This window comes from Oxyura jamaicensis, chromosome 31, assembly GCF_011077185.1.
Source record: "Oxyura jamaicensis isolate SHBP4307 breed ruddy duck chromosome 31, BPBGC_Ojam_1.0, whole genome shotgun sequence".
NCBI classification, from domain to species: domain Eukaryota; kingdom Metazoa; phylum Chordata; class Aves; order Anseriformes; family Anatidae; genus Oxyura; species Oxyura jamaicensis.
This window is the reverse complement of record NC_048922.1, coordinates 237191-249192: the sequence shown is the minus strand read 5'-3', so window position 1 is coordinate 249192 and position 12002 is coordinate 237191. Positions and strand designations below refer to the sequence as shown.

General features: G+C 49.2%; 1 protein-coding gene and 2 long non-coding RNA genes across 6 annotated transcripts; 2 read left to right on the top strand and 1 right to left on the bottom strand.

Annotated features, from left to right (window-relative positions):
- Positions 1–50: 50 nt before the first annotated feature.
- LOC118155497 lies at positions 51–6315 on the top strand. Its single transcript, XR_004745903.1, has 3 exons — positions 51–190; positions 4621–4624; positions 6304–6315. It is a non-coding gene; the product is annotated as an uncharacterized LOC118155497 (long non-coding RNA).
- Positions 2046–7763, bottom strand: LOC118155496. 2 transcript variants are annotated; one of them, XR_004745902.1, is made up of 3 exons: positions 6339–7763; positions 4746–4919; positions 2046–2118 (listed from the first exon to the last, which is right to left on the bottom strand). It is a non-coding gene; the product is annotated as an uncharacterized LOC118155496 (long non-coding RNA). The 2 variants fall into 2 exon arrangements; XR_004745901.1 differs by lacking the exon at positions 2046–2118 and having other exon boundaries at positions 4282–4919; positions 6339–7761.
- Positions 7764–8412: 649 nt separating this feature from the next.
- On the top strand, positions 8413–11467 carry LOC118155493. 3 transcript variants are annotated; one of them, XM_035308799.1, is made up of 3 exons: positions 8413–8654; positions 9248–9363; positions 10863–11467. In XM_035308799.1, exons 2-3 carry the CDS (start codon positions 9257–9259, stop codon positions 11374–11376), a joined length of 621 nt encoding a protein of 206 aa, XP_035164690.1. In that variant the 5' UTR covers positions 8413–8654; positions 9248–9256; the 3' UTR covers positions 11377–11467. The 3 variants fall into 3 exon arrangements, with proteins under 3 accessions (XP_035164690.1, XP_035164689.1, XP_035164688.1); XM_035308798.1 differs by having other exon boundaries at positions 9245–9363; XM_035308797.1 differs by having other exon boundaries at positions 8416–8654; positions 9223–9363.
- The last annotated feature ends 535 nt before the right edge of the window (positions 11468–12002 follow it).

Here is a 12002-nt window from a genome sequence, read left to right as displayed (position 1 = left end):
AAGGAAGGAAGGAAGGAAGGAAGGAAGGAAGGAAGGAAGGAAGGAAGATAAGGATTTTAAAATGTAGCCAAATGTTTTAAGTCAAACTTTAAGGAAAAACATGTAGTTATCAAGATTGACAAATAAAAATACTAATATGCAACAATTTCAAATTATGCTTGCTACAGCACAATTAATAGAATATAAAAGTGTCCTGGTTTTGGCTAGGATAGAGACTATTCTCATGCTAAATCCAAAACACAGCACCATACCAGCTACCAGGAGGAAAAAATAACTCTATCCTAGCCAAAACCAAGACAAAAAGCTAAGAAAGAATTAAGGCATGCTTGTCTTTTTAAATGTAATTATGATGTATGAATAATTAATTCATTTTTGAGCAGCAAGAAAAGAAGCCCCAAACATATCCAATGAAACCTGAATTCAAGGGAAATTAGAATTAATTTAAATCAATTAAAGTCATTAATTGAAATTATTACTTTAATTTAAATTAACCTAATTAAGGTTGTTATAGCAAAGTGAAGTGTCATTAAATAAAAAACATTCATGCTAAAGGGGAACAGAAGTCAAACACGCCACGCTTCCGAGCAGCCTGTGCAATTACTCTGTTGCACCACCTCCAAAAAGACCAAGTCCCTAGTTGGGTGGAAATTAAAAATAAATAAAGCACCAAAATGTCAATATCAGGTTTGGAACGGAAAGGAAAAGAGATTTATTTATTTATTTATTTTTCTTCACAGATCTCACCTAAAGGTGACGCAGTGGTAGTGCACTGCGCTATCTGGGTACCTAATGAGTTGTTAATTAGATGTAGACTGCAGAAGGGTGATTTGTCTCATCTTAAGGCAGGGTTCTGGGTCTCCTCTGGAGGCACCCAGTGGTGGTCCTGTGATAAGTGATGCTGAGCAGCAACGCATCCCGATGGGATTAGGAGACACATCAGATGCCTGCTGCTTTGAGACGACATACTCTGCCCTTCCCCGCTGAACATAGAGGGATGCATAAAGTAGTTGACATGTCTAATTCTCAGGTGCTTATAAATGCAGTCCTCCAGGCTGGTGAGCATGATGGTCCCCATTGGGATAGGCCACAAGGAAGTCCATGTCACCATGTCATTGTGTCCCCGTGTATGCCAGTTGCCCCAAACCAAGTCGTTCCCCACCTCCCTGTAAAGCAACAAATTGCATTGCAGCACCAAGGTGTTGTCAGAGTCCAAGCAGCTTGGGGAGACATGAAGGAAAATCTCATTTTGAACGTTTGAAGCACTCCAAAGACCCCTTCACCTCCTCTGACTGTGCTTGTTTGCAAACCTGTTTGGTTTTGGTGTGGCTTTTCAAACAGCTCCTGCATTTCTTTTATTCCCTGCCTGGAGCAGCTCCATGCAGCTCTGTATCTCTTTGTTTGCTCTGCCTCTTGGCAAACTTAATTCAAAGAGCTGGATTATCTGTGGGTCCTTGGAATCACTTGCAGCTCTTGCAAACAATTAGGCTTACATTTCCCTGCCTTGTTCTTGTGCTGGGAGATTGGTTGAAGAGGCTAGGTTACACAATGCGGGTAATTTTGTATTTGAGCTCTTTGAAAAGGTTTACGTAAATCCTGGTGGTGATTGTCCATGCTATCGGTTGATCCTAATCCTTCTTGTACAGAAACTTTGGCATGAGGATGAAAGGTGGCAGAAGCCTCTCAGGGATTTCCAAAGGCAAATGCCAAAGGACAGGTTTGGTTGGCAGAGTCGTGCCCCAAGAAAATGGCTTCAGGAACTGCAGATGACAGGGTCAGTCCTTCCAAGGGACAGGGGCTGGCTGCTCCTTAAAAAAACACACAGGTGCTACTCACTTGCATAGCTTAGAGAAGACACTGCCCAGAGAATAATCCTAAGAAGCTGTCCTAAAACACACCTTTTGCACCTGTTTTGAGCTATTTTGCTTATTTAAGCATAATTTCTAAAAAAACTGTCGGCAGCTGGAGCTGGATGCAGCAAGGCGGTGCGCTTCCCTTGCTAGGGGTCTGGGTGCTTCATCGCTCTCTGTTTCATTCCTAGGTTCTGACCCGAATTTCTTCATGGAGGGGAGGGTAAAGCCCTGGGACAAGCTGCCCAGGGAAGCATGGCAGTCCCCATCCCTGGAGATACGTAACAATATCACTGGGCAGGGAGGGTGAGCAAAATTCTTATAAACAGTAGAGCAGTTTAATAGTTGTTAATCACAATGGTGTTTTATTATTATTATTATTATTTTTAATCTCAGGTCTGCTGTGCCTGTTTTCTGAACTGAGTTATATAGCACATGACTTACTGTATGTGTTCCCTGTCTTGCTGCTTATTCTTTCCGGGGATTGGTATAGGGTTATTATTTTACTGTATGGTGTAAAGTTGGCTTATGGTATGAAAAATTACTGGTCATGAGACTAATCTGGTATTTGTACTCAGCATTGCCCTCAACTCCATAACTCAGAAACAATGTCTCAGAAGATATTGATAATTACACCTTTTACCTTCTCTTCAGAGAGCCAATCTAGGGATTTCTCCCACTTGTTCACTCTCCCTTTCTCCTTCACCTCCCCCTTCTCCTCCAGGTGAGTTACGATAGCTCTTCAAACTTTTGAATATCCTTGGGCTACGAGATTTGCAAAAAGATTTTGGTCATCGTCCAGGTGAGCACCTTGTCACCTGGCTGCTCTGGTGCTGGGACAGCGGAGTTAATAGTCTGGAATTAGAGGGTAGGGAAGCCAGGTAACTGGGATCCCTTGCTAGGGAAGGGGGCATTGACAAAAGAATTGGAAGAGGAGCACAAATCTTCACCCTCTGGAGGTGTCTCCTGTTGGGCTTGAAGGAAAAGTATCCCTTCAAGGAAGATCTTGTATGTGAAACAGGCAAGTAGACCACCATGGACAGGGGAATCTTGCCATGAGAATTAGGCATTCTGGAGGTGATTTATGATGACCTAGACAACGAATATCTACCCAAAGATCCAGATGAAGTCAAGTGTACATGACCCACATGGTGAAAGTTTGTATGTGCCAGCTCATTGGCAGTAATGACCTGGAAAGACCATGAGGGACCCACAGTGGACAAATTGACTAGACAACTCCAGCAGCACAAAGAAAGTCTCTCCTCTTCCCTATAGGCCTGCATTACAGCTGTGGAGAAGCTTTCTGAAGAGGTTCACCAACTCAAAGAGAATGCTTGGGAGAAAAGATGTCCACCAGCTTAAAGAGAATATATTTTCCTCCCCACTTGCATGACACAGTGCCTCAGCTATCAGGGGTAAGCGTTCATCCACGCAAGGAAGATGATATGGGGGTACACACGCCGTGCCACCCTGTGGTTTTACCTACATGACCATGGAGAGGACATGAGAAAAAGGGATGGAAAATCTACCTCGACACTAGAGGCACAGGTAGATGAGTTGCAAGGAAAAACAATCAGAAAAGGGGGGCAGGGGGTTCTAAGAAATTTGCTGCTCCAATTTCCAGCAGGCAGTCCTCCAGACACAGAAATGAATACTCTGACCAGGATTAGAAGGGCCCTGCCTCCAGCCAGGGGGAGGAAAGGGACAACCGAGTTTATTGGACTGTGTGGATTTGATGACCTGGCACGTCAGATGCACAGAAGTATAAGGCTTTAGTAGACACCGGTGCACAGTGCACTGCAGTGCTATCAGGCTATAAAGGTCCAGAGCCCTTCCGTATTTATGGGGTGACGGGGGGATCCCAGCAGTTACCTCTCTTGAAGGCTGAAGTGAGTCTTTTCCCTTTAGAGGATGGTCCCAGGCAGTTCTCCAAAGCCAAATTCCCAAGCAGCTGGGCTCATTTCTCCCCTTTTATCAGTTCAGGTTTGGAGGATAAACGGTAGAGAAAGAGCAAGAGCTGTGCTGAGACAAGATGCTCCCAGCAGGTCACAGTTGTTTGTCTTTTCAGGGAGGGGAGCAGAGCAGATGTTTTGGCTTCATGCATTTTTAGCAAAGGCTTCTTGCTCTATTTCCCTTCTTTAGTCTGTTTTCAGAGTGTACTTTCGAATCTGGCTGCAGTTGCAATTTTTTTTTTTAAAGAAAAAACCTTTTTTTTTCCAAAAAAAAAAATCTTTGCAAGAAAAAGCAACGTGTCATAAACTAGTGCCTCATTCCTGCAGTGTGCCAAGGTTCACCTTCATGCAGAAAAGCTACTAAAAGAGGAAAGTCAGGGATTTTTTTTTTCCCTGTTCTTGACCTTTTTGTCATAAAGCCAGAAGACAAAGTATATTTAACAACGTTAAAAAAGCTATGATAACGTAGCCTGAGGTGTTTCTTTAGAAAAGAATTTGTAATCTCTCAGCAACCTTAGTACATTAGATAAGACATAGATGAAAGTACTCCAGCACGTAAATAACCACCCCAGGCTTACAAGATAAGAAAATCACAGGACCTTATGATATTATCAGTACTTTTGACCCAGGCACGACATGGATTAATTCTTAAATCATACAAACATGACACAAAGGCTGATATGAAGGAGGTCTCCATACTTAAAGAGCGCGGTGCAGAGACCTGCGTTGCTTGGCACTGGGAGGCCAGGTCAGCCACATAGGTGCTGTTATTTATTATCTAAATTAGCAGAATTTACAGATCTAATGACAAATCTGTCCAGATTTGTATTTTGCCAAGGAGACAATGTCCTGTAAAACTGGAGAGCATCATGGGGAGCAGGGGCAGTAAATGAACCAAACACAGCAGAGCGAAAACCAGCTTTAGCTCAGAACAGGGTTAATTTACCCAAATTCACATATCTGGAGTGCAGATGGCCTCAGCCAAGCCAACCACAGAAGATACCCTTGCTGTCACTGTGCAGAAACATGTACCAGAAGACCTGACTCAACACAATTGATGCTGATGACTCCTTAAGGTGAGATGAAGTGAGTCCTGGAGGCGCACATTTTTCCCAGATGACTGCAAAGAGAATTCAGATCAAATGCTAGGACCAGCCAGCAACATAGCAGCTGTCATATTCCTGTAGTCTAGCCTATGGAAACATCCTGTGCCTGCCACTCCCCTGATACCGTCACCCTTGTGCCTCCAAAATGCTTATTGCTCTGCCTGGGAAAAATAGCAGGAACCCAGGACTATATATCAGATAGATATTTCTCCTCCCAAGTGCAGCTCACTGGTTTTTAAAAGCATATTGCAGCTTAAACTAGTTCTTAAAAATAAGAAGCTTTGCAGTCAGCCCTTGTTTAGCAACACCTTTGCCTTCTCCTGAGAATAAGAACGGGAAATGGGGCACTGCAGTAAAGCTTCCCAAGGGAAGCAGCAAAAACAAAGCAGTTTTCCAGGGGAGCAGAGCAGGAGCCTTTGCTGAAACAGCATTTCTCCTGGGGATGGGGGATAGAACTAAAACAGGGGTGCATCACAGCTGGCTCAAGAAACAGATGCCATTGCAGAAGAGTAAACAGCTGCATTAAGCATCTGCATTGCACCTAATTTGTCTGCTGTAAGTCCTTTCTCTTAAGCTTGGGTGTTCTATTTTCAAGATAAATCTGGTTAGGAGTCATATCCCTATTTCACATAAGTCTAGAGGCAACCAGGACGTGACTGAAGACAAGGACTGCTTGAAATCCCAGTCCTCCCACAGGGACACGAGTGGGCTGGCACCACCTCACCCCTTTCCCTCTGCCACCGCTGGCATCACCGTGTTCCCAGCACACAGACACCAACCTGGAGGATGCTCAGGCGTGCAATAACCACCGGGAAGAGAACTTGGAGCTTCTGCCCAGTGCAGGGTTGGTCCCAGTGCTGCGTTGGGCTGCACAGGCTGTTGAGGCACAGGGAAAGCAGCTGTAGCCACAGGATGGCACCATCAGCCCTGGAAGGGGACCCTGGTCATGGTCCCTGGTGCTGCTGGCTTGCTGCAGCTCAGTTTGGGAAGGGTTGTCCCTGGCTCTGCAACCCCTGGATAATGGTTTTGGTGAGAAAATGGGCCAGCACTGACCTCGGACCAAAGCCCTGCCCAGCAAAAGGCTACAGAGAGCGGGGTTTTCTCCTGAGGTGCCTCGTGCACGTGAATATGGACTCGCCAAACCCATGCCCACCTGCGCTCCAGGGTCTAAAGCAGGGGTGCATGCAGAAATAGGACATTTAGCACACAGCAATAGGACATTTACTGGCGATTTTACATACAGATTCACAGCTTGCCGAGAGAAGGGGTCACACGTGGACCTGGCACGGTAAGACACAGAGTGGCCATGCTGCCCTGCTCCATATTAATCCCAACCTTTACAGCAGTGCTTATGGAAGAACGAGCTCCCCAGCTCTGCACAGAGCCTTCAGCTTAAAGAAAAGCATCCTGAAGCAAGCATGTACAACACTTACCTGCCACAGTGCACGTTTCTTGCATTTATTTTTTTATTTTTTTTTTATTTTTTTTACTTTTCATCTCCTCCAAAAGGTTTCAAATTCATCCTTTCCTCAAAGTGCTGGCTTCAGGAAACTCTCCCTCTGCAAGTGCAATAGCTGCGCTGCCACCAAGCATCCTCCCTTGCTGTCTTGATGTATCCTGGTTCCAGCAGCGAGGGCTGCAGTGCACAGCAGGAGGAAATCCCATCAGGAGGGGATTTGCTGGTGCAGCCTCCAGCGAACTTCGACTCGGATGAAGCCACATCCCCTGGGGACACGACCCCTCCGCCTTGCTGAGGAATGTGCCCCAGCAACACCTTCCTGCCCACAGGCTGCCAAGTCAAAATAGGGCCCCTGCACCTCGAGGGAGAGCTGCTGAGTTAATATTTTTCCTTTCATTGTCCCTGTGCTGGAAGTACAAGGGATGCGAAGCCAAACAGCCATGCCCTGAAGGCAGCCTCAGCTGTTTACCCAGCTCTGTTGAGAGGAGATGGAGGGGTTGGAAATGTTCCTGGGTCACATTAGCAAACAGCAAAACCGAAACAGCTCACCTTCAAGGACGAATCTGAGCTGGAAGGGGTGGGTGCTGAGACAAAGACCCAGGCTTAATAAAGCCTCCTTAGACGTTACCCAGGGCTTGAGCCAAGACTCTGACAGCTTTAGGAAGCTGCCTGGTACAGCTTAAGATCCATCCTAGCCCACAGACAGCAGAAATCCCCCCGGGGTTCCCGGCTGGATGCTTCAGGTGCCGAGTTGTGCAGTTACAGGAAATGCATCGGGTTCCCAGCAGCAGAAACCAAGCAGAAAAGGGGAAAAACAAGTGGCTGGAGGAGCTGGGCTCCGTCCCTTCCCCTCCACCCCAACCCTTTGCATTATCTGACCTCCAGGTGGGAGGTTTTCAGCTGGACTTGGGTTTGTGCCCCACGTCAATAAAAAACTACCTGGGAAGCCTCCGTTTCCTATAGTGCAGCAAGAGCTGCAGTGACTCCTGAATTTGGGGGCAGGGAAGCCAGAAGGTAAAGGGAAAATACTCAGGACATGCAAAAATAAATAAAGAAATAAAGGAGGGCAAATAAAAGGAGTGCAAGTGGGTGTTCATAAATACAAAGAAGAGCTAAGATGCTCTCAGATGTCCTTACAAATCGCGAATTTTCCTTCATGAGGAAGGGAAGGTGGCGATTTGTAGGGACAGCTGAGAGTTGCCTGAGCAGCTCCATCAGAGCCACACAATCTGGAAGGCAAACACCGGCTCCTTGTTTGAAAGCAAACACAACAGCTGGCTTCCTCAGCCACTTCTTGCAGGGGAAACAAGTGCCAGCAGCGCTGCAGCCTCATGGGCTGGTGGTCAGAAACGCAGCCCCTGGACTTTGAGACCCATCCTTCCTCACCTGAGGAAGCTGTGGCCACTCTGTTCCCCTGTTTTTTTTTTTTTTTTTTTTTTTTTTTTTTTACCCTTGAGCAAGGGAAGGGCTGAGCCCCTCCAGCGGTGCACCCAGTTCCTGCCACCTGAAAGCATCAATGTGATGGGGAGGGGGCAGAGGTGGCCCCTGCATCCTGGGTGGGTTGCCGTGGGCGAGCACCGGCGGGCTCAGCTACTTGCTCACTATCCCCAGAATGGGACAGGGAAGAGAAAAAGAACCCCCCAGAATGGGATGGGTTGAGGTAAAGAGAGTTTAATAGGTAAAGCCAAAGCTGCATCTGCAAGCAAGGCAAAACACAAATTTACTCCTTCCCACCAGCAGGCAGGTGTTTGGACACTTCCAGGAAGGATTACTTGGGAAGACCAGCTCCATCACTCCAAATGTCCCTGTTTTCTCCTCCTTTCCTTGACCTTATATTGCTGAGCAGGACACTGTACGGCACGGGACATCCCTTTGGTTGTCTGGGGACAGCCGTCCTGGTTCTGTCCCCTCCCAGCTCCTTGTGCACCCCCAGCCTCCTTGCAGGCAGGGCAGAATCAGAAGCAGAAACGTCCTTGACTCCATTTAAGTGTTGCTCAGCAACAACTAAAACACTGGTGTGTCCTTGCTGTTTTCACCACAAATCGAAAACACGGCAGCGTACCGGGTGATAGGAAGGACATTACCTCTGCCCCCACCAGAACCGGGAGAGGTGTGCATCTCCCAGGACAACACCCCCGCTTCACCCTGCCTCCTGCCAGCCGCCCTGCCCTGGGTGTGATCGGGCTCTCAGGGAGGAGCGGGGCAGCCCAGAAGGCTCCATCCGCAGCCCCGGGAACCCAAGAGACCAGTGGGTTTCTTCTCCCCACCTCCACAACTTGGGCAGCACCAGGTAAGGGTCCTCTCGGTCGCCCTGTGTTTCCCAGGAGAGCAGAGCTGGGGTCCAAGAGTGATTTCTGTGCTTGCTTTTCCTCTTTCTCACTCACCTCTGCTGTCAGAGCCCAGCTCCAGTCCAAGACATCTCATTCTGGGGTGTCTCGGTAGGGTTTTTTGTTTTGCCTCATTCATCCAACCCACACCAGCCCCTTTTATTCTTCTGAGATGCCCTTGGGCTATCACAGCACCTCACTGGGACACGATGTGGACTTACAGGATCAAGCTCCCTAGGGCATCTCCGTGCTGCCTCAACCCCACATCGAAGGGTTGGATCTTCTCATCTCCTGCTCCCATCGCTCGGATGAGAAATCAAAGCAAAGAAATGGATGAGAAATCAGAGCAAAGAAATCAGGAGCTCCCTGCTTCTGCTGCCCACCCCAGCCTGTCCCCTCTGCCATTATTTTGAAGATGGATGTGTCAGCTTGCTTAAGTGGGGCTTGGCTCCAAGCTGGACCCTGCCCAAAGGCAGGTTGTGCCCCACAGACCCCCCTGCACCTCTCCCTCAGGATTTCCAACCTCTCTAGGCTGTCCTTCTCCGTGCGCCAGCAGCCTGACCCCATGGAGAAGCGCAGAGACCTCGAGGAGATCCTCCTCAGCATGCCCCAGTCCCTGAGCGTGGGAATTGAGATCACCAACAAGACAAGCGTGACCCTCCGCAACCCCAGGTTTGTACGGTGCCCACCAGCCCCCAGATTTACAAGGTCCCTGAAGCTTGGGCGCGAATATGAGAGCAGCAAAACTTGGGGTGCTGCTCGAAAGCTGCAGGGGGAACAAGGAAGCAGACAGGAGGTAGAGGAACCCAGGGCCTGGGCTGGTGCCAAGGGGACGAGGGGAGTGCCGCAGCCTCGTAGCGCACACCTTGCAAAGAAAATGCTCAGCCCTGAGAAAACACAGGGCTGGACAAACGCCAGGGTTCCTCGGGGCTTGTTTATCCGAGGTAAAGGGCACCCCATCGGCTCCCACCCCACTGTTTGCTGCAGGGTCTGGGATCACAAAATGATGGAAGGGCTGAGGTTGGGAGGGAGCTCTGGAGGTCGTTTTGTCCATCTCAAGCAGGGGCACCCATGGGAGGCTGCTCACGACCACGTCCCGACAGCTGTTGGATATCTCCAAGGAGCCTCCACCACCTCTCTGGGCAACCCATGCCAGTGCTCCGTCACCATAAATGATGTCCAGATGTTCAGAGGGAACCTCTCCTGTTTCAGTTTGTGCCCCTTGCCTCTTGTCCTGTCACTGGGCACCACTGGAAAGAGCCTTTTCTGCCAAGCTGCTTCCTAGCTGGGTGCCTCCTGGTGCCTGGGGTTGTTTCTCCCAGCCTCAGGACCTTGCACTTCTCCTTGATGAACTTCACGAGGTTCCTGTCACCCACGTCTCCAGCCTGCCCAAGTCTCTCTGGATGACAGTGTGACCCTCTGGTGTAACCACCACTCCCTGGGGTGGTCATCAGCAAACTTGCTATAATCTGCCCCATCATTCAGATCATTAATGAAGATGATAATCAGGATTGGACCCAGTACAGACCCCTTGGGTACGTTGCTACGTCCTGGCCTCTAGCTGAACTTTGCAACCACCGATCACCACCCCTTGAGCCTGGTCACTGTGGGATGTCACTCCTTGGCTTCCCTCCTGCCCTGCAGCCCTTCCTGCTCCAGGACGGAGCCCTTGCTGTAGTGCCTGGGGTGATGGGATGGGGACGGGGGTGTCTGCAACCTCCGCCTGAAGTCTCAGCCCCTTGTCCTGGCAAATATCAGAGCAGTGCCCCGTGCATGGGGAATCATAAAACACAGAATCATGGGATCGGGTTGGAAAATATCTCTAAGATCATCTAGTCCAACCCTTAACCTAGTACTAAAGTTCACCACTAAACCATGCTCTTAAGTTCTATGTCTACAGGTTTTTTGAAGACCTCTGGGGGTGGTGACTCCACCACTTCCCTGGGCAGCCAGTTCCAATGCCTCACAACCCTTACAGTGAAGATTTTTTCCCTAATATCCAACTGAAACCTCCCGTGGTGCAACCTGAGGCCATTTCATCTTCTCTTATCACTTGGTGCTTGGGAGAAGAGACTGATCCCACCTCACTGTAGCCTCCTTTCAGGTAACCGAAGAGCGACGTGGAAACCTTCCAGCCTGACGTTACGGCTCTCTTTCTGGTCTCCCCACAGCTATTTCTGCCAAAGCGGTGAAGTCTTCACACCCCCGTCCCCATCCATCAGCCCCCAGTCCAGGGAGACGTGCATCTTTGTGAAACGCAACCTGAGTGCCTGGGGCGTATCCGGAGCCCTCTTGTACGTCTCGGAGCCCTTCTCCATTGCGGTGATGTTCTACAACCCCAGGAACAACACGATCTTTGCCCACCAGTATGCGGTGGAGATCTTCCAGGGGCCGACCATCTCCGGGAGCCTGGAGAGCCTCTACTGGTCCATGCGTGGGGACCGACCCCAGTCCCAAACCTACAGGAAGGAGGTGCTGGACAAAAAAACCTCCTCCATCGTTGTGTCCGATGGGACCTACCGCATCTCAGCCACCATGTCCAACCACAACAAAGCCGTCCTGAAGGTGCTGGTGGAGGAGACGCGGGGGCCTCCGCCGCAGTACACAGCCGGCTGCTTTCCTCACCCCAAGGACATCTCCAAGGAGAGGCACCCCCAGGCTTTCTCCTACTTGCCAAAACAGTGACAAAGCTCCGTGTCCTGGAATTTCATCCCCAGGTTGGAAACCCAACAGTTTCTGCACAAAGTGCGCAGGTTTGGTTTTAATTCTGTGTTTCCTTGATTTCACGCCCCTTCTGCCAAGCCTGCTGCCAAACCGGGCAAGCAACCCGAGAAACAAATCATTTTCAGATTTCACTCTGAAGTTTTACAGAAGATCTCCATCCTCCAAAGCTGAGAAATTAAGAAATACTGAAGAAAAACAAAGCAAGGCAGAAGGAAGGAGGGCTCCAGCGTCTCAAGTTTTCAGCCGTCACAGTTTCCATTTCCTGAAATAAAATCTCTTGTCCAGACTGAGGGAGAACAATGGCTTTTTTTTCGGTCCTGAATTCCCCCCTGATAACGTGCACTGGCACTTTCTCAGCCGGCTGGGATCGTGGCTTCTCAGCTCGGCGCACCCGTCTTGCTCGGCACAACCTTCAGAAAAAGGAGGGGAGGAGGGGGAAGAATGGGAAAATACATTTTTTTTTTTTCAATATGCATTTTTTCCTGTTCATTCTGCCCTGGTGATATCTGAAACCAGCTTTTCCTACGGCGAGTCACAGCTGACAAACTACACACCCAGCTGCCCCGGGAGCTGCTGCCGGGGCTGCT

Excerpts from the sequence above, each read along its gene's own strand:
- LOC118155493 (XM_035308799.1), top strand. The coding sequence starts at position 9,257 with ATGGAGAAGCGCAGAGACCTCGAGGAGATCCTCCTCAGCATGCCCCAG. Across the intron at positions 9,364-10,862 it reads GTGACCCTCCGCAACCCCAG|CTATTTCTGCCAAAGCGGTG; the intron begins GTTTGTACGGTG and ends GTCTCCCCACAG.